Source organism: Capsicum annuum, chromosome 4 (genome assembly GCF_002878395.1).
Source record: "Capsicum annuum cultivar UCD-10X-F1 chromosome 4, UCD10Xv1.1, whole genome shotgun sequence".
Lineage (NCBI taxonomy): Eukaryota > Viridiplantae > Streptophyta > Magnoliopsida > Solanales > Solanaceae > Capsicum > Capsicum annuum.
Genome location: NC_061114.1, coordinates 2,059,755 through 2,081,823, shown reverse-complemented (window position 1 = coordinate 2,081,823; position 22,069 = coordinate 2,059,755). Strand labels below are relative to the sequence as shown.

Sequence of the window (22,069 nt, the reverse complement as noted above, 5' to 3'; positions counted from 1 at the left end):
AAATTCGCTTCACTTAATTCAGCTACCATTGGAAATGCACATCCGTGAGATTTTACATTCTGTTCAGGACCATCCTGAAAATGAGACTTTACTTTCTGTCCAGGACCCTCCTGAAAAATAGGACTTTACCTTCTGTTCAGAACCTTCTTGAAAAATGGGACTTTACTTTCTATTCAGGACCCTCCTGAAAAATGGGATTCTACTTTCTGTTCAGGACCCTCCTGAAAAATGGGATTCTACTTTCTGTTCAGGACCCTCCTGAAAAATGGGATTCTACTTTCTGCACAGGACCCTCCTAAAAAATGAGACTTTACTTTCTGTTCAGGATCCTCCTGAAAAATGGGACTTTACTTTTAATTCAGGACCTTCCTGAAAAATGAGATTTTACTTTCAGTTTAGGACCCTCCTTAAAAATGAAATTTTACTTTCAATTCAGGACCCTCCTAAAAAATGGGATTTTACTTTCAGATCAGGACCCTCCTGAAAAATGGAACTTTACTTTCAATTCAGGACACTCCTGAAAAATAGGGATTTACTTTCTGTTCAGGACCCTTCTGAAAAATGGGATTTTGCTTTTTGTTCAGGACCCTCCTGAAAATGGGATTTTACTTTCAGTTCAGGACCCTCCTGAAAAATGGAATTTTACTTTTAGTTCAGGATCCTCTTGAAAAATAGGATTTTTCTTTCAATTCAGGACTCTCCTGAAAAATGAGATTTTACTTTCAGTTCAGGACCCTCATAAAAAATGGGACTTTACTTTCAATTCAGGACCCTCCTAAAAAGTGGGATTTTACTTTCAGTTCAGGACCCTCCTGAAAAATGGGACTTTACTTTCAATTTAGGACCCTCCTGAAAAATGGGACTTTACTTTCAATTCAGGACCTTCCTGAAAAATGGGACTTTACTTTCTGTTCAGGACCCTTTTGAAAAATAGGATTTCACTTTATGTTCAGGACCCTCCTGAAAAATGGGATTTTACCTTCTGTTCAGGACTCTTCTGAAAACTGGAATTTTACTATTTGTTTAGGACCCTCCTGAAAAATTGAATTTTACTTTTTGTTCAGGACCCTCCTGGGAAATGGGATTTTACTTTCTGTTCAGGACCTTCCTGGAAAATAGGATTTTACTTTATATTCAGGACCCTCCTGAAAAATGGGACTTCACTTTATGTTCAGGACCCTCCTGAAAAATGGGATTTTACTTTCTCTTCAGGACCCTCCTGAAAAATGGAATTTTACTTTATGTTCAGGAGCCTCTTGAAAAATGGGATTTTACTATCTGTTCAGGACCCTCCTGAAGAATGGGAATTTAATTACAGTTCAGGACCCTCCTGGAAAATGGGACAACGCTTTCAAAAATGAAATACTACTTTACTATAATTTTTGTTTGGGGTAATTTTTGCTGTAGTTTTAATTTTGTGTTTCAGGGGCCCGCCTAAAGAACAAGGTGATGAAATATCAAGTCAGGGGTCCGCCTGAAGAACAGGGTGATGAAATAGCATGTCAGGAGCCCGCCTAGAGAACTGAGTGAAGAAATGAAAAGTCAAGCAACAAAGTGATGAAATAGCTAGTCAGGAGCCCACCTGGAGAACAGGGTGAAGAAATTGAAAGGCAAGCAACAAGTTGAAGAAATTGCAAGTCAGGAGTCCGCCTGAAGAATAGGGTGATGAAACTGGAGTCAAGAACCAACAGAAGCTGTATAGATAGGATTTTTTAATTTCATTTATGATTTAACTTGTAATTTTTATTTTTGATGTAATGACAGAGCCGCTGACCGGAACCTCAATGGAACCTCACTCGACTCTCCAACTCGGTATAGTCCACTTCTCTTCCAACCCTTTGAGATACTTGTGACTTCTTCATGACTTGGGTAGATAGGGTGTCCGACAGGATTCGATTTTCTTTCTTCCTTCTATTTCTTTCTTTGAATAATGGTCGGGTAAAAATTTGGTCTCGTTGTCTACTTCTTTGTCTGAAAACACTTTATGTTTACATTCAAAGGAGGCATGCTGTAGACATCTAATTTTGTCCTTCCCAAGTCCAATTTTATTCATTTTTTTACCTCACTGTATCATACACCTTTACCCACGTGGTTATACACTTCATAAAATGACAAAAATAATAAAATCCCTAACAAACTTGTATTCTTTTTAACATCCTAACAACCTACTCAATTAAAATAAACCACATCATACCCTACCCCTACCCCTACCCCCACCTCACTACCCCACCTACCCTTCCCTACTACTATATAATTCTCATTCTCACCAGAAACCTCACTCTCCATCACCATATTTGTATATCACACACAATAACTAGAGAATATAGATACACACACAATTGGGAGAGAACATAGATACACGCACAATTGGGATAGAAGAGAGCTTGAGGGAGAGAACAGTGAGAGAAGTGTGAAATCAAAAATTGGGGGTTTTGATTAGAGAGATTTGAGAGAGGGATAGAGATGAGGGAGAGCTGATCAAAGATTGAGGGAGAGTGAAGAGTAAATAGTAGAATCGAGAGAGGTGAGTGAGGGAGAGAAACAGTGAAGGTCAGTCCGGTGACCAGATCTCGCCGGGGATCGAATTAGCATCTAAAAATGACCAAAACCGGAGAGTAACACCCTTTTGCCAGTGGGCTCTCGCCGGAAACAGTGCTTCCACAAGATCGGTACCTAGAGCTCATCACCACCAAGTCCATAGGAGCTCCGGCAAGTTCGAATCTCCACGAAAACAGTGAAATCGGCGAGTAGCAGCGAGCAGGTAGATACGAACACGGAAAATACTCCTTTTCTGGTGAGTTTTTTGTCGGAAAACTCAGTTACTGCATCACTTACTTTTCGTCTTGGTCTCTATCGAGTCTTTCAAGCTCCGGTGAAGCCAAATCTTAAACCCCAAACACGACTCTGTCGTGGAGAACCCGTTATTCCAGCCAATTTTGAACAAAAAATTAGTCGTTTGTGTCAATCCCTGTCGGCAGTTCAGCATCGAATTTTCATCTTTCATCGAATTATTTCGATCTGGGCTTATTATTTTTTTTACTCTTGGGTTGTGAGATTAAAATTTTATCTTTGGGATTTCTGTTTGGGATTAGTTGTTTCTATTTGAGATTGTCAATTCCGGATTCAAATTTGTTCGAAGAATTTGTGATATCAAGTTGGATCTTTGTTGGGGTTGAGGTTCGATTCGAGGCTATCGGGAGCAGGCTTCTTTATTTTTATCAACCAATATTCTTTAAAATTTCCAAGTTGAGGTCCAATTCTAATCTTCCCCTCTTTTATTTCATTATTTATTATATTCGATGCATCGAATTGAATGTTTGTGTGATTGGTTGATCTTTGTTCTTGGTGAATTATTGCTCGTGTTTGTTCCTTGATTATGGATTGTATGGTGAAATGAGGTCTTGTTCGAGGATTAAAATTATTTATTTGGGGAATGGGACTCGAAAATTGATAAAAGTAAATTTGGATAATTTTTGATTCGTTGATGATGTTGAAATGTGATAAGAATCATGATAGGTCGAGTTTGATAGGAAAATAGAAGATTTGGGTAGGCAAATTTAGAACTTTTGGATTGTTGAATGTTGAAAATGTTTGTTGAATGGTTTTATTTTATGAATTTGGATCGATTGTATTCATTCGCCGGGGAATGCCCTGAGGTCATATTTGTATTTATTCACCGGGAAATGCCCCGACGTATCATGTACTCGGAGGATGCCCGTGATGAAGGCTCGAAGCATCGGGTAAGGAATTGGAGCGTAGTTTAGGATTAGTGTAGGTTAACATAGGTTTACTTTTCAGTACCTTTTTCATTTCGGGTTGTAATAATTGGACTGGACACTATATTTTTGGACTGGTTTTGTTTGTTTGATTGATCGTTTTTGTGTGTTTTTTTGTGGTTTGTACATTCATAGTGTCAAAATTAGCCGATACGCTCCACCAAGCGACCGTGGTCAAACCACGGGATCGAGGGGTGCCTAACACCTTCCCCCGATCAACAGAATTCCTTAGCTAGAATCTCTGTTCACAAACCAGTTAAAGAGTCAAATGGTTTTTGAAAAGGATTTTCCAATGGTGACTTGGCACACCAGATTATGCCAAGTGGCGACTCTGATTTCAAATGTAAAAACAATCCTTCTTCGCGACAAATCGTTTTCTTTTGTCACTTAATAATAAAAACTCTTTCGAACCTTAAAATTGAATCCTTTGGATGTCGAAAAAGGGGTGTGACAATGATCATTGGTTTAATTCCTCACTTCTATCAGCATTAGACATCAGTATTTGGAGCAACCAAATAACAAGATTTATTCATGTTCACTAGTTGGTCAGAGATGTGTTCATAACATAAGAGCTAGATAATATAATCAGCCATCAGCATGGTATAAGTGAGTGATAAAAGGGCATTTTCTTATGAATAAAATATTTTTTGAATGAATTATTCATTTCATCATATAGAAAGTAATTCATTGGACAAAACTTGACTATTTAGTTAGGCTCTCATTGTTCCACTATAGTATTAGTTAGTAAGTGTGGCACTACTCTTCACCACACAATTCTACAGTATCTATGAAAGCAAGACTATTTGACTTGCCAAGTCTTTGGCTGAATAGAGGACTTTTCTGCCACCACATTTATAATTCTGATTGAGATGTGAAAGATTTGGTTGATTTGGTGGTATTAGTATTGATCGATATGACCAAAAGGGAGACCTCATTTCTATTTAAAGTCTCAAAACCACATGTATTAGAGTATACCTACTAATTTTTACAATAATGGAGAAAGCCTTCACATTTTTTCTCTCAACACTCTTCTTGCTTATGGCTAGTTCAGTCATGACCAAAACCAACATTACTACAGATCAATTAGCTCTTCTGTCTTTAAAATCACAAACCATTTCCAACCGTTTTCACTTCTTCAAAGAAAGTTGGTCTCTCGCTACGTCCGTTTGTCATTGGGTGGGAGTCACTTGTGGTTCTCACCACTAGCGAGTGAAGTACTTGAATCTTTCCAACATGGCTCTTATAGGATTCCGCGTGAATTTGGAAACCTCACATTTCTTGTTTCTCTTGACTTGGAAAGCAACAATTTCCAGGGAAATTTGCCTCAAGAAATGGCACGCTTGCGCCGACTTAAGTTTCTTGGGTTAGGTTTCAACGACTTCAGCGGGGAGGTTCCTTCTTGGTTTGGATTGTTACATCAACTTCGAGCTCTAAATCTTAGAAATAATAGTTTCACAGGTTCACTCCCATCTTCTTTTTTTAATATTACAACGCTGGAAACTTTGGATTTGACATTCAATTCCTTAGAGGGTCAATTTCCAAAAGAGATTAAAGGTGTTGAAAACATGAGATACTTAAGCTTGTATGGAAACAATCTCATAGGCTCCATTCCTCCATCAATCTCGAATGCCTAAAGGTTGGAGACTTTAGGTATATCTAGAAATTTACTTCAAGGAAATATTCCAGAAGGAATTGGCAATCTTCACAACATGAACTGGTTGGCCATAGAGTATAATCAACTTAAGGGTTCTACAGCATTAACAATTTTCAATATTTCTAGGCTCGAAGTCATTGCATTTACCGGCAATAGCTTATCAGGAAGTCTTTCCAATGGTTTATGCAATGGTCTCCCAATACTCAAAGCCTCCCACCAAACATGTGTTCGTTCTTACCCAACATTGAAAAGCTTTATCTGGGAAACTTAACCAATCTTGTTGGGATTATTCCTCATTCCATCTCCAATTGTTCAAAACTTACTCTTCTAGAGCTTTCATACAACAAAATCACTGGCTTGATTTCCAATTCTCTTGGATATTTGACTCATCTACAAATCCTAAACTTGGGGGAAAACAATTTAACCAGCAACTCATCGTTAAGCTTCTTGACTTCCTTAACCAATTGCAGAAATTTAACATTTCTTGTTATATCTTTCAACCCTCTTAATAACATGCTTCCGGCCTCCACAGGGAACCTTTCCACCTCTCTTAGAAAATTTTACGCCAGCAATTGCAAAATCAACGGGCGAATTCCACATGAAGTTGGGAACTTAAGCAGCTTATTAGACCTTGATCTTCCTAGAAATAACTTTGTCGGATCGATTCCCACATCAATTGGCAACTTGGAAAACCTTCAGCGCTTAAGATTGTTTGACAACACTCTTACAGGATTTATTGGAGATCATATATGTAAATTGCAGCATTTGGGTGACATTCACTTGGGTCAAAATCAAATTTCAGGACAGTTTCCTAATTGTTTAGGGAATATTACTTCCCTTAGGGAGATACATCTCTGTTCCAACAAATTGAGTTCCAATATACCACCAAGCTTAGGGAACCTTCAAGATCTAGTTGTTCTTGACTTATCGTTAAACAAAATGGTAGGTTCTTTACCTGCAGAAATTGGAAATCTAAAGACTGCATCACTGATAGATCTGTCAATGAATCAATTTTCAAATAGAATTCCAAGAGAAATTGGAGGATTGCAGAATCTGGCACACCTTTATTTGAGACACAACAAGTTGCAAGGAGCTGTACCTGACTCAATGAGCAACATGGTAGGTTTGAAATTCCTAGACCTTTCTCATAACAATGTATCTGGAATCATTCCTAAGTCTTTGGAGAAAATTCAAAACCTGAAGTATTTCAATGTTTCTTTCAACAAATTGTGTGGTGAAATACCCTCGGGAGGTCCTTTCAAGAACCTCTTGAGTCAGTTTTTCATTTGCAATGAAGCATTGTGTGGTTCTTCAAGATTTAGAGTCCCGCCATGCCCCACTTCATCAAAGCACAAATCAAATAGGAAAAAATTGCTAGTACTTTTTCTTTTGCTCGCAATTGCAGTTGTATTTGTTCCTTTCACCTTTGTGCTCCTATGGATAAGGTATAGAAGAAGTCAAAGTGCCCCTCAGCAAGCTGATTCATTGTCTACCATAGCAAGAGAAAGGATTTCATACTATGAACTTCTACGAGCAACTAATGCTCTTAGTGAGAGTAATCTGATTGGTTCTGGAAGTTTTGGCTCTGTTTACAAAGGCGTTCTCAGAAGTGGAACTGTCATTGCAGTTAAAGTGTTCAACCTGCAACTGGATGCGGCATTCAAGAGTTTTGATACGGAATGTGAAGTTTAGCGTAGCCTTCGCCATAGGAATCTCGTAAAAGTCATTACTAGCTGTTCCAACCTTGATTTTAAGGCTTTAGTGCACGAGTATATGCCTAATGGAAGTCTTGAGAAATATATGTATTCGCACAACTACTTCCTCAATACCAGGCAAAGACTAAGCATAATGATAGATGTGGCATGTGCTTTGGAATATCTTCACCATGGGTGTTCGTCGCCTGTGATCCACTGTGATCTGAAACCTAGTAACGTCTTGCTGGATGAGAATATGGTTGCCCACCTCAGCGACTTTGGCATTTCAAAACTGCTTGGTGAAGATCAGAGTGATTTGTATACTAAAACCTTAGCAACATTGGGGTATATTGCCCCAGGTACGTCTATTAGTTTTGCTAATTATTCCTTTCCTTTTTTCCCACGTTGAAAGTATATTGCATCTTTAAGTGGATTGTTTGACTGTTGAGTATGGACTGGAAGGACAAGTGTCAACAAAGTGTGACGTCTATAGTTATGGGGTCATGTTGCTGGAAATGTTTACTAGGAGAAAGCCTAATGAGATTGAAGGAGAAAGCCTAATGAGATTGAAGGAGATCTTAGCTTGACGCAATGGGTGAGTTATTCACTTCCAGATGCTGTAATGGACGTCGTAGATACCAACTTGGTAACACCAGTGGGTAAAGGCTTTCAGAAGGATCTAGATGTTGTGGCATCAATCATGAAAGTAGCATTAGATTGTTGTGCTGAATCTCCGGCAAGAAGGACAAACATGAAAGATGTTGTAGGAATGCTACAGAAGATCAAGATTCAACTTCTTGCATATTGAACACTTTTATAATGGTTTTCTTTCATCTTTTAGCACTTGATTGCTAGTTAGCACTTGATTGCTAGTTAGCACTTGATTCTGTTTCCAGAAATTCTAGCTGGTTGCCATAAATCTGACTAAGATTGCTAGTTAGCTCAGTGCTTCTGCCCTTTGTTTAATCCTGCCCTGTATCGCCAAACACCACCCCCTTTGCGGTAGCCTTTCTACCTCATGAGGTAGTGGTAAGGTTTGCATACACTCTACCTCTGCAGACATCACTTGTGAGATTTCACTGGGTATGTTGTTGTAAAGTTAGTTGAACTAATCTGTCTTTGTAACCAAGACCTCTTATTACCTATTTCAAATTCTTACCTATGTTACTCTATTCTTGCATTTATTGCTACTCCACTATTAGAATTTTCAAAAATGTCGCCGCACACTTGCAAAATGTATTATTTTTTGAAGGAAAAAGGCTCAAATATGCCACTGAACTATCAGAAATGGCTCATTTATGCGATCCATTAAAAGTTGGGCTCATTCATGCCATCGCCATTATAAAATCGGTCCATCTATGCCATTACTTTTTAACGGTGGTTTTCTAAAAAACTGCTTTGCCATGTGGCCTCTTATTAGAGGTACAGATCATTTTTTATTTTTTTATTTTTAGTTTTGATCCTTTAAAGAAGAATTCACCCACACCCAATCTATCACCTTAACCCACTTTAATACTACTCTTAATTTTAACCCTAGATTTAAACATATATATAATCATTTAGTCTTCGAACATGAAATTTACACACATGAATATTTCGTTTAAAATAATATAGGTTAGAATAATTAATAATTTAAAATGGCAAATGAATAAATTATGATTAAAAAATAATTTATTTTGACTCTTAAAATCCGTACATATCACATAATTTAGTACGAAGAGAATACCACATACATGAAGGACCACAACTTTTAATTATGAAGAATACCTAAAAATCACTTCTAAATTTGAATTATAAGTTGTATAATTGAATTATTGGTAGTCTTAATTATTTCGTGGACTTGGCTATTTGGTAGCCTTTATTATCTTTAACGTGGACGAGACGTAGAGCATAATTTATTTCTAGGCGTGTTAGAGTTTAAAAAAATATAAAATAAATAAAAGACCACCATCCAGGTACGTAGGATGTTTTCAGTCCACATATTATTTAGTGTTGTTTGGTACCTACTCACGCAGACACTATTTATGTGTATATTAATGGATGTATATTAAAGAATCCACCCACGCATAAAAAAGTAATGCTCTAAGTCTCGTTCACGTTAAAGAATATAAAGGCTACCAAATAGCCAAATTCACGAAATAATTAAGACTACCAATAATTCAATTATACAACTTATAATCCAAATTTAGAAGGAATTTTTAGTTATTCTTCCTAATTAAAAGTTGTGGTCCTTCATTTATATGGTATTCTCTACGTCCTAAATTATGTGATGATGCTCGGATTTTGAGAGTCAAAACAAATTATTTTTTAATCACAATTTATTCATTTGCCATTTTAAATTATTAATTATTCTAACCTATATTATTTTAAACGTAGTATTCAAGTGTGTAAATTTCATGTTCCAAGACTAAATTATTATATATATGTTTAAATCTAGGATCACAATTAAGAGTAATATTAAAGTGGGTTAAGGTGATAGGTTGGGTGTGGGTGAATTCTTCTTAATGGATCAAAACTAAAAAAAAAAAAAAAAATTTAAAAAGTGACGTGGACCTCTAATAAGAGGCCACGTGGCAAAACAGTAATTTAGAAAACCACTGTTAAAAAGTAATGGCATGAATGGACCAGTTTTATAACGGCGATGTCATGAATGAGCCCAACTTTTAACGGATGGCATAAATAAGTCATTTCTGATAGTTCAGTGGCATATTTGAGCCTTTTCCCCTTTTTGAAGGATCCCACATACACTCGATAACAATTTCGAGCAACATAAGTTCCTACTCACTCGAAAAGGAACTCTTAAGGGATTTGTTTCGCACGCAGCATCCTGTTTAATGCTGAAATATCAACTCTTACAAAAGATGCAACTTTAGTAGGTTAAATAAATTGCTTTTACTTATTAAGTGGAGTTCTTAATCAAATACAAGGTTTTGGGGTCAAAGCTATTGAATTTTGCTGAACTCGTAATTCTCCGCCCGCTTGACATAGATGAAGATAAGAGAAAATGCAAAATGCAACCTCTTGTAAAATTGAGCTTACGTTGCTTGGACTCTGCAAAAATGTTGTCGCACTTGTATCGAATCCTTAAAAAATACATTACTTTTGGAGGATCAAACACGCATCCATCGACATTTTTGAAGAGTCTGAGCAACATGGACATTCAGTCTATTGCAAGTATTTTGGGGCAACAAGAAAGTTTTCTTAGATGAAATTCCCCGTTTTATAAATCAATTACCCAGATGAGCTATGAGTCATGTTGTATTATCAAAAAGGAGCAGAGGGGGCTAGGCTCGACCTCAATACAACACACAATCATAAGTGATATCAATCATAAGTGATATCACCCCATCAGATGGCTTACACAATTATTATGTTGCCTTATGGTACCTACACAAATATATACTAGCTAACAAAAAAGTTGAATTTGTCATATTTACATCTATGACTAGGCATCATCCACCTATCTAATTGAATGCAACCTCTAGCCTGTCTAGGAAGATGAGAAAGGGACTGAGTAATAAGATTCTGCGTATAGGTGGAAGCCAATTTAGCTAAACTGTCAGCAACTTGATTGCCTTCCCGGAAACAGTGATTTGCTTGAATCCCAATTCTATTCTTGATACTTTTGATGTTGTCCACCACTTGTTTCAGCTTCATATTAGTGACAAGATTATTGTTCAGCATGTTGGTTATGATTGTGGAGTCTAGTTCGAGAGTGAAATCAGTGTAACCTTGACATTTACACCATTTCACTCCAAACTCGGCTGCCAAAGCCTCTGCCATATTACTGCTACTACAACTAACAGAAATGGAAAATGCCATAACCATATCGCCTAGATTATTCCTTACAATTCCACCAATACCAGCCTTACCACTTTCATGTAAGTAACTACCGTCTGTATTGATTTTAATACATCAAGCTTGAGGAAAACTCCAAGTAATCTGATATAACTTTTGAAATGGCCTGAGCTTCTTTATTCTGAGACACAGAGTTGGCCAGTGATTGATATCTTGCAAGTCTTTAAAATGTTTCATCATATTACAGATTTGATAAGACCAAAAGCTTGATAAATCATCTTACTGTAGCAAAAGTGTCTTTGGCCTCCAAATTTACAAGAACACCATTGTTTCCAAATTTTCCAACAAATGATACAAGCAGTGATCTTCAACAAAATTTTATGGATATCATTCTCCGGTCTTATACTCCACCAAGTGTTAAAGATGCCGACAATTGATTGATTTACATGTTGAATTCCAAGGGGATTTCCCATGGTATTCGATATGTGCTTTGTTGCATCCCCTTCACCAAAAACATGATGCATAGTATCATTTTGTACAATCCTACAACAGAAACAACCATTAATATTGAATTTAATGATAGGCATAATACATAAATATGACCCTAAACTTGACACCAAATTATAACTTTGATATTAAACTTTGATAGTGCACAAATATGACCTTTAATTATTCAAAACTGCACAAATATGACCTCCAATCCTATGTGGCAAAACGTGTGTTCAACATGCAAAACTGGGCGCGTCCAGCTTAAAATCAAAGTGTTTCAACAGTTAAAAGCTGGTAAAATGACTATAATGCCCTTACTAATTCCTTTCTATATATTTAAATGACTTTTCACTATTATTTTTTCATTATTTTCGGCTCAAAGATGAAAATGACATCTAATTTCTTTTGTCATTGCAGAAAAAGAGCAATATTGAATATTTATTAATTAGGTAGGTCAACCTCATATGAAAAAACCGCGCGGGTATCTATATATATTACAAAATAGAGGGCGAATTTAAGTTATATAATATATCTAAATATAATTTATTTAAATATTAAATTAAAGATGAAACTATACTAATAATAAAAAAAAATATAATTTTAATAAAACCTTATTAAATTAACGCTATTAAGGATAGTAGTAGTAGTATATTAAATTAATGTTATCAAATTAACGTTATTAAAATGTTATTAAATTAACGTTATTCAAATGTTATTAAATTAACGTAGGGGCGGACCTACGTGGTTGCCATGGGGTTCACCTGAGCCCCCTCGATAAAAACTTACGTTGTATATATAATATAGAAAATCTATATTTATGTATGTATATTAATGTTGAACAACATGAAACAAGGCACTTAGATAGCCCAGTGGTGTTATTTGCTCTTCGTGGGCGCTTCCTTCAGCTTACTGTGCGGGTTCGATCCCTGCTAGTGGTTGTGCTTTTTTTTTAATAAAAAAAAGTTAGGTGTTGCTACTATAGAAATAAATAATTAAATAATAATAATAATAAAAAAAACGACGTCGTTTTAACACAAAAAGCAATACGGCAGAAATAAATAAAAACAATTATAGTAATAATAATAATAGTAATAATAATCATAATAATAATAATGACGCCGTTTTAACAGAAAAAGCAAAACGACGTCGTTTCAGATGAAAGACAAATGTGACCTTTAACTATTTAAAACTGCACAAATATGACATCCGATCAAAAGTCCCTCCAAGTTAGCCCTTTTAATGACATGGCATCGTGTGATTGGATTACCTTTCCACGCAAGCGCAAGTGAAACTCAAGCATGGGGGGTGCAAAATCGGAGGTCATATTTGTGCACTATTAAAGTTTAAGGTCAAAGTTACTATGAATCTTATTGTTTCCTCTTTAAATTGAATAACTAAAACCAAATTGATTCTCTTGAAAATCTTGAAGCGGAATGAATTTGTTTTAAATTGTTAGAGGAATCAACTGTACGAATACAGATAGGCAAGTAATATAAATGTCTTACATTGGAAACACTATCAGGACATATAACATCATGACAACAAGCATAACGGGCAATGACAAAAAATTCTATATATCATAAAGCTAAACGATAAAAAGGCAGCTCAGTGCATGAAGATCTTGCAGCCAACCTACCCGACACAAATAACAATGACTGACTCCACGACTCAAACTCTTGACCTATAGGTCATGCTGTCCCAAAAGCTTACATGACGATAAGTGAAGAAAAAAGATAATTTTCATTATCTTTTTACATTCTTTTTTTAATACAGTACCTATATGAAACTCTAATGAAGCAGAAAATCAGGCAACATTCTTCAAGATTTTCCAAATCAACCAATTAAGACTAGAAAAAAATTTATTAGACCCCTCATTGTTAAGTTCTAATTTCTTAAGTTATGATTACAAAACATCATGTATTTTGCACTGTATCCGAGTCTCTAAGTAGTATTAAGCGCCTGTTTTTAATCCACATCACATGTGCTTTTGTTTGCTTTGCCTACCACTTTCCTATTTGAGCAGCTCTTCTCTCCTACATTTTCTCTCATCCTTATCACTAGTGAAAATGGCGCCGAACAAGCAAAAAACTGGGAAGGCATCGACGTGGGAGGAGAAAGTGAACTTGATGGGCACCAATAAGTTTTGTTTTAATATCTAAAATCTACGTGTATCTTCATGATTATAATTTGATGTCAAGTTGTCCTGTTTATGTATTATGCCTTCGACATATGAAGCCCTGAATGGCTAGTTGGTATCTTCTTTGATCTTGCCTTCCTTCACATTCATGCATTCTCTATATTTTTGGGAGTAACGAATATGAATTCAAGTTTTCTCTATGTAAATGACTACTTTAAGTACAAAAGATGTCTTCCGGAACCAAGTGGAGTTTTTCTTGTTGCAATAAGAATTCTTGGTCAACGGTATCTTCCTCCTTTCCCCATTGAAAAGTATCCAGTCAACTCATCTGACATGATCTCTATTCAGCATCAGTCTATGGAATCTAGCGAGGTATGAATTCTATTAGTTCATCTAGTCTTGTCACTTCAAAGTTCATTTTTGACTGTACTCTGCTTGCTGTACCTACTGTAATAATCCAGATTTTAATGAAGGGTAAGTGGGTAATTAGCCATTATTATTATTATTAATTAATATAATTAAAGTGGACAAGCCAAAAGACAAAAATCCTCCAAAAGACAAAAACCTTCTCCTCTTATATTTGTGGCTGCACATTCTAATGAGGGAGTAAAGGGTGGGGTAAACAGTTTCTTAAGTTTTCAAAAGCAGCAACTTCTTCAAAGGAGTAGAAAAGAAAAGAATTAGGGTAATTGATCTCTTTACTCTTGGAAGAGAGCGAGCCAACGATGTAGAAGAACATTAGCCAGTAACACTCACCTGCGAAACTTCATATTTATAAGGTACTCGTCTTGTTCCTAATTCTTTAGCATGAAAACTGTGCACACAAAGAGTATTTCAGAAGATTGCTACTGATTAGTTAATGATTGTTTTTGATGATATAATGATTGAGCAATGAGTAGAGAGAGAAAAGGGATCATATTCATGTTGTGGGACTCCTGATTTTGTATTGATATTAATTGATTTTAGATATGTTAACTTCCTGAACATGAAAACAAAAGTACTTGCTTACAACTTTGCAAATTCTTTGCATTGGTGGTGTTTTGAATACGCATTTAAGAGTTTCTTATAATGTTTGTGGCTAATGAGATCAAATGGTTAGGTAACTAATTTGTATGAGATTATTATTGAGAAATTAGGTTGGATAGAGATAATTTTTAATTCATAGCTTAAGGTATGAGATACTAAGTTTTAACTTTAAACTAGAAGGTTAGGAGTATTGAGACTTGACATCGGCTAGCACAATTGATATCGTTAAGTAATATTTTTATTAGATTGAAATCATTGGAGGCTGTTTGTTTGGTGTACTACGCATTGCAAGATTGAGGAACTTGTCATTCGCGAGGTAAGTGAGACTTTAAACTTTGGGTGCTTGCTTTACAAATTTGTTTATAAGATATATTTATATTTGCCCAGTCCATGTGTTGGGACGAGTGTATGCTTGGCAGAATCGACGGTCTTCAAGGCCAGACACATATACTTCATGCTTAAGAATACTAATACTCCTTTTATAAATGATTTTGTGATGTGATATGGTTGTGTACTGTGAGATTGGGGCATTGTGTATGCTTCCTAATTTCGTTGGGGCATTGTGTATGCTTCCTTTAAGCATTGTGTATGCCTTACTTAGCATTGTGTATGCTTTTTGATTTGATACGGGACATTGTGTATGTTTCCCGAGTATTGTGTATACTCTTTATATTTGGCACATTGTGTATGTGGCCCAGAACTTCTGGTGTTGGGTAATTACTTTGATTTCAAATGGTGATAAGTAATTGACATAAATTGTGTTGAGATATATAATTTTTGAGGAATGATTGTTTGTCTCGTTGGACATCTTATTATGATATACTTCCTGTGTGTAATAAATATATGTTCTTGGTGTTGTTGTATTTTCTAATACTTGTCCCAGGAGTACTTAAAGTAGCGAGCCGAGGATCTTACTGGGTTTTAGTTATATAGCTCACTCCTTACTTGCATACCTGCAGATACGGTTGCGGAGAGAGAGACTTGTGGCTGACGATCTTTACGTGTGGATTTTGTTGCTAAGGTGAACCTTCGCATTGTTCGTGGAGGCTGTAATCCAGCTTTAGTTATTTTTAGCTTATATTTCTTTTTGTTGGGTTGCATGCCCGAAAGCTGAACTCATGTAACTTTATTTAGATGCTCCATGGTCTAGTGTGGGGTTTGGGTTAGAGATTTATTACCTAAACTACTATTGTTTTCGTAAATCGTTTCGCGATATCTTGCTGGATCATTACTTTGCGTTTAATGATTATTTCATGCATTTGAAGTTGTACACATTTTTATCTCAGTATTGTATACATTGAGAATGCATGGAAAGTTGGTTCTCCCGACAAGTGCTGTTAGCGGGAGCCAGTCACGCCCATGAGGTTTTTGGGATGTGACACCTACTTCATTGGCTGCTTCATATGAGGGGAGATAAGTATCTTGTGTTAAGAAGTTACCATGTTGTGGATGACACATGCTTTGCATTACTGGCCACTTTTAGTGGTTTTTACGCTTTTTTAGTTGATTATCATGTTACCCTAGGCGTTCTGTCTCTTTTTATCAGTAGGTAATATTGTTCAATCATCACATAGCCAAGGGCTCGTTGTTTCTGTAGTTGGAAGATTACTGTGTCTCCATCGTTAGGAGAATCAAGGAATTTTGTCGTTTGCCTGGAGATATAGGGGAGCTCCCGATGTATCTGAAGCATGCGATGGATTCCAAAGATTCAGATCTTAATTCCAGCTCCACGCAATCAGAAGGAATTGAAGATGAGATGAAAGCAGCTGCACAAGATATTGCCAGTTATCAGGTTTCTTTTTTAGGATGCAGTTTCTGGGTTTATTTTTCTCTTTTTTTTGTCGTTATAAACATAAAAACACAACACTTAAATATAATAGTCATGGTCAGAATCAAGGATAACGAAAGGCTTTGGTCTATTGTGAACATTTAACCAAATAAATTCCGTTGGGAATAACTAAGAATTGCGAGAGCGGTAAGCACTGTATATTATGGACAAGCTCGGCTACTTTATCTAGCTTACATCACTGTTCACAACTTATAGGACCCATTTGATAAAAGATTCAAAATTACCTAAAATATGCTAATTGGGGTCAGATTTGCACTTTGAGTTAACGATATTTCTGAATTATAAAATTTTAGCGTTGAAGATCCTATTCTCATTGCTACTTTTTATTTTCTCAAAAAAGAACCTAAGCTCCTCACGCTTTTGTTTTTAGTTTTTTCTTGCACGGCCTTTCTCTGCCCCTTTTTATCCAATTCTTCTCATCTGGATGTGAACCCTTGCTATTTATGTGTTTGGGTTACTCTATACCACTTCTAGGTCACGTGTATATCTTTCCTGCCACATTTAAAATGTTCATTGATGTCGATTCTAGTTTCTCTTATGCTTGATTCCTATGGTTGGTTGTTCCAAGTCTATAGTTGCCAGTTGAACATGGCTATAGATTTGACATGAATGTTTTCAATTGACTAGTTCGTACATTCCTGGAAGTTGTTGGTTTAAATGGGCTTATCATAGTTGATGTGCTTATATACATATGCCAATCAGGTTGTTTTATCTCGGGATGTTAAAATTGTTGAGTTCCAGCGTACAAATCGTGGTGCTGAAAATCAACGGGCAGCAAGCCCTTTAGTAAAAGAGCTCTATGGAAAGAAAAAACATTCACACAATCTGTTTCATTAGTTGATTTTCTAAGCCTACGAAGATATTAGTTACTTAGCTTGAACGATTTTTGAATGCAGGCTTAATACAGTGCTGAGCAAGATTTTTCCCAGGTATGAAGGATTAAGGGAAATTAACGTTTCTTTTTTTGTTTCTTCTCCGGTCCCCTCCTTAATATACAAATGTGATAAAGAAATGGACCTTGGGTCTAACTCAACCTTAAAAGCTAGCTCATGAGGGGAGGATTGCCCAAGACCCTTTAACCCACCGATGTAGGACTCCAACACCCCCCGCACGCCCAGGGCTGGACATCTGGAGCGTGGACAATATAAGACGGGGGGCCCAACATCGGAAACAATGAATTGGGTGGGCCTGACTTTGATACCATGGTAAAATTGGTCTTGGACCTAACTCACACCCCAAAAGCTAGCTCATGAGGAGGCGGATTGCCCAAACCTTATAAGGAGACCAAGGGCCCTTTCCTCTTCTGACGTGGGATACTTAACAAAATGTTTCTTTTAAGACCTTTGTTGACTTGAATGGACTACACAAGGTGTCACACTTTTATGCCATTTGAAAACTCACATAGAAAAATATAATTGCGACGTAACAAAAGAATCCTCCATTTTAAAATCTTCTTAGTGAAAATCTTCGTTTCGCATTAAATATGAAATACATTAAGAAATAATAAGTAACAACCATCCAAAACAAAATGTAAGACATCTTTATCTAATTATTGCATTGGCAGACATCTTTGATGCCCCCACATAACTTGGGAAAATTAATCATTTTCATCTAAAATGAATGGCTTCTACACTTGGATAACAAATTAACCACAACCTTCTTTTTGTTTTATTGAAACGATATTTTAATTGTATTAATATTTATATGATTGAATAAATGAAGAAAAGTTGTTTTTTTCTTTTTCCTTAGAAAAAAGATTCGTAAGAAAAAATTTCTTGATGACCTCAAACATCTATATATCCATCTTTGGGTGTATACAAGTAGACACTTAAACTATCATAAAGTAAAACAGTTAACCACATGCGCCCTAAGTGGCAAATCATGTGAGATGCATACGTCCTATATGTCATATCGTGTGAGATAATATAAGCCAAAATAGATATGAGCAAAATGGAGCCCTCTTTTTTGTGGTTTAACACAAGTACACTACTTGCGTTCTCATTTGCAACAATGTGAGAGACACACCACAAGAATGTGAAGAAAAGTTGAATTCTTGATGTGCCCACACAAGCAAGTAAAAACACACATTTGTGTCCACACTTTAGTATGTGCCGGAACGGAGGTAGAAGGCTGTCTACGCTTTCGACTGAACTCAGTAGCTTTAGTTCAAATTCGGTATTTTTATTAAAAAAATTCACCAAATATGTATAAATTTAAATTCAGAATCAGGTTATCAACACCTGACACATATCGCTATTTTTAAACTTTAACCCATAAAATTCAAAACCCATAAAATTCAAATTGTGACTCCCCACTTCTCAAGGTTCAGTGTTACATTTTTATTGACAGTTTTACGTGCTTTCCAATGAATTTGTGTAAAACATGTTAACATACAATCACGGTTTGCAAGACTTAGTTGATTTGGTTTGTTTCAAATGGTCAAGTCCTTGGGCCCTACATAAGCTGGAAAATAAATTTAGGGAACAATATTCAAAAAAGGATTTACAAGAAAAGTATTAAAAAAAAAAGATATTCGTAAAAATTATCACTATATAAAGTCTCAAACACCACAAGTTACTAGCCATACCATTTTCCTACTAATTTATGCAATTATGGAGAAAATATTCACCTCTTTGCTCTTGTTGCTTCACAATGTTATGGTTAGTTCAGCCATGACCCAAACCAACACTACCACTGATCAATTAGCTCTTCTGTCCTTAAAATCTCAAATTATTTCCGACCCCTCTCACTTTTTGGATGAAAGTTGGTCTCCCGCTACTTCTGTTTCCCGTTGGGTGGGAGTCGCTGGTTCGCGCCACCAGCGAGTGAAGTCCTTGAATCTTTCTAACATGGCTCTTATAGGAAGGATTCCAAGTAATTTTGGAAACCTCACATTTCTTGTTTGTCTTGACTTGGGAAGCAATAATTTCCATGGAAATTTGCCTCAGGAAATGACATGCTTGCGTCGGCTTAAGTTTCTTGATTTAAGTTTCAACAACTTCAGAGGGGAGGTTCCTTCTTGGTTTGGATTTTTACAAAAACTTCAAGTTCTAAATCTTAGGAATAATAGTTTCACCGGTTCCATCCCTTCATTTTCTAATATGTCCACACTTCAGACATTGAATTTGGCATTCAATTCTTTAGAAGGTCATATCCCTGTGTCTCTCTCGAATGCCTCAAGGTTGGAGACGTTAGAATTATCTTATAATTCACTTCAAGCAAACATTCCAGAATGGATCAGCAGCCTTCACAACATGAACTTGTTGGGCATAGAGTATACTCAGCTAGTGGGTTCTATACCATTCACAATTTTCAGTATTTCTAGGATCGAAGTCGTTGCATTTACTGGCAATAGCTTATCAGGAAGTCTTCCCAATGGTTTATGCAATGGTCTCCCAATACTCAAAGGGCTTTATTTATCCATAAACAAGCTTCGCGGTCATATGCCTACAAGCATATCAAATTGTTCACAACTTCAAATTTTGTCTTTATCAAAAAATGAGTTTGATGGACCAATACATAGTGAAATTGGAAGATTGAGTAACTTGCAGATATTAGAACTCGGAGCTAACCATTTCACTGGTACATTTCATCTTATGAATACTATCACTAAAGTATCTTATTACTTCATAATTTTATTTTATAACACATTATTTTCAGGGATAATTCCACAAGAAATTGGAAATCTTGTTAATTTGGCAAAGTTAGGCATGGAGGATAATCAGATTACTGGCTCTGTGCCGATCTCCATATTCAATATCTCATCGCTGCAAGTTTTGTCGCTGTGGCAGAACAATCTTAGTGGACTCTTACCAGGGGAGATTGGCAACTTAACCAACATGTAGCGTCTATATTTTTGTGGAAATAAGCTTATAGGTACATATATATTCAAATGGTGTCTCAGGCTAATTTTTATAGATCCATTAGAACTATTCAAATTTTATGAATTTATGCATGTAATGTGTAATAAAATGTAACAATTATAAATAAATCTTCAAGCATATGACAAGAAATACCATATAAGGTGTGTCTTTTAATGTTTAAAATTAATCAGTTTTAAGAAATAATCAGTAAATTTGAACTCCCGTTGGTAGTTAGCTAACTTCTAAGAAAGTATCAGTTTATATATTTGAGTCCATATAAAAATACAAACCTACACAATCAGAAATTCATAGAAAATTAAATTAAGAGCTTTAATGGAGAAAAAAATATATAATATGTACATCCTTCTTAACACTTTGATCAATAACAATAGGAAAAAGAAGTATATATCTATTACATAATCTTTTGAGTTCTTGTCAATTAAAACTCAAGAGTCTTCTTATCAAGTTAAACGAAAGCGTGAATTGCATAGATAATGATTGAGCTAAATAGTTCATCTGACTTGTATTTACTTTTTCTTCATGTGTTGACAGGTGAAATACCCAAAGAGATAAGGAATCTCGTTGAGTTGAGGATACTTGATCTTGGGTATAGTAGTGTAACAACCCGTATTTTCGGGATAGAGTTTAGACCGTCGTTCCTACGTATATAGACCCGAACTGAATTATTCTTGTAACGCCCCGCATTTCAGGCTACAATATAGACCATGATTTCGATGCGTTGATAATCCCAAAGCCATAAATCCTATGCCAATATGCCATGTTAATTATTTGCATAGTATGTGAATCCATTCAAGCTTGAATTTAGACCATAGAGGTCCTTCAACTCAAGGACGAGTTGAAACTATTTCGATCAATTAAGTTTTAGTGGACGTTGTAATTTGCGTCAGCTTCCATCGACCATAAATCTCTGTATATGTCGAATTATAGAGCCTACTATGTGTCAAATAATAGGTCTTCGAGTTAGCTTTCCAACGATACCAATTTTGCTAAAATTCGGCACCCGAGCAAGAAGTTATGGCCTTTCAAAGTAGTAGGCAGCGCCTATGTAAACATAGGCGATAGCATAGGCGGTGCCTATGTAAACATAGGCAATAGCATAGGCGGTGCCTATGTAAACATAGGCGATAGCATAGGCGGTGCCTATGTAAAGGTTTCAAGTGACATAAACACTCCATTTTTGGGGCAAAATGGTCCTTTTCCACCCTTACTTAGCCCTAAACACGAAATTCAGTTCCAAAGACCCCAAAATACACCTTCATTCATCAAAGGTGCTCAAGGATTCTCCTTAGGGTTTCAAAATAAAAACCCAAGAAACTCAAGATTCAACCAGGGGTTTTAGAAACTAATTGCATATTTGGAATCCCTAGAACGTAGGCTTCAAGAAGCACCTGTAATCTTCGCATATAGAGGTACGTGGGGTTATCTCAAAAATCTCATGGGCTTTAAAAATTCATGTTTTCAAAATGGGGGTTTTGAAATTACGAATATGATTATGTTTTAAACGTTTTATGATATTTATTTGGGCTTTAGGCCTAATTCTAATGAGATTTGATAGATTATATATGGATATGCATGTGTTTCATAATGATGATAAATTGAGAGCATGATTTACACAGAACCCCTCTCTTGATATGATATTGTTTTAAGTTTTCACATGATATGAATCGTTTGAAATCATCTTGGAATGCATGTCATGAAATGTCTTAAAAATGTCTTGATTTGGATATGGTTTTTGACTTTCAAAGAGAGGGTTGTTTTGTTC

The 22,069-nt window shown here is 36.0% G+C and overlaps 1 protein-coding gene and 1 pseudogene across 1 annotated transcript; both read left to right on the top strand.

Annotated features, from left to right (window-relative positions):
* The first annotated feature begins 5,943 nt into the window (after nucleotides 1–5,943).
* On the top strand, nucleotides 5,944–7,928 carry LOC107869332 (annotated as a pseudogene).
* Nucleotides 7,929–19,035: 11,107 nt separating this feature from the next.
* LOC124897833 (LRR receptor-like serine/threonine-protein kinase RGI5) lies at nucleotides 19,036–20,268 on the top strand. Its single transcript, XM_047411423.1, has 2 exons — nucleotides 19,036–20,005; nucleotides 20,084–20,268. The coding sequence occupies exons 1-2, from the start codon at nucleotides 19,036–19,038 to the stop codon at nucleotides 20,266–20,268; spliced, it is 1,155 nt and encodes a 384-aa protein (XP_047267379.1).
* The last annotated feature ends 1,801 nt before the right edge of the window (nucleotides 20,269–22,069 follow it).

Bases quoted from the DNA above. Each gene is read 5' to 3' on its own strand.
- LOC124897833 (XM_047411423.1), top strand. From the start codon at position 19,036: ATGGAGAAAATATTCACCTCTTTGCTCTTGTTGCTTCACAATGTTATG. The intron at 20,006-20,083 runs GTACATTTCATC...CATTATTTTCAG, and splicing joins CGGAGCTAACCATTTCACTG to GGATAATTCCACAAGAAATT.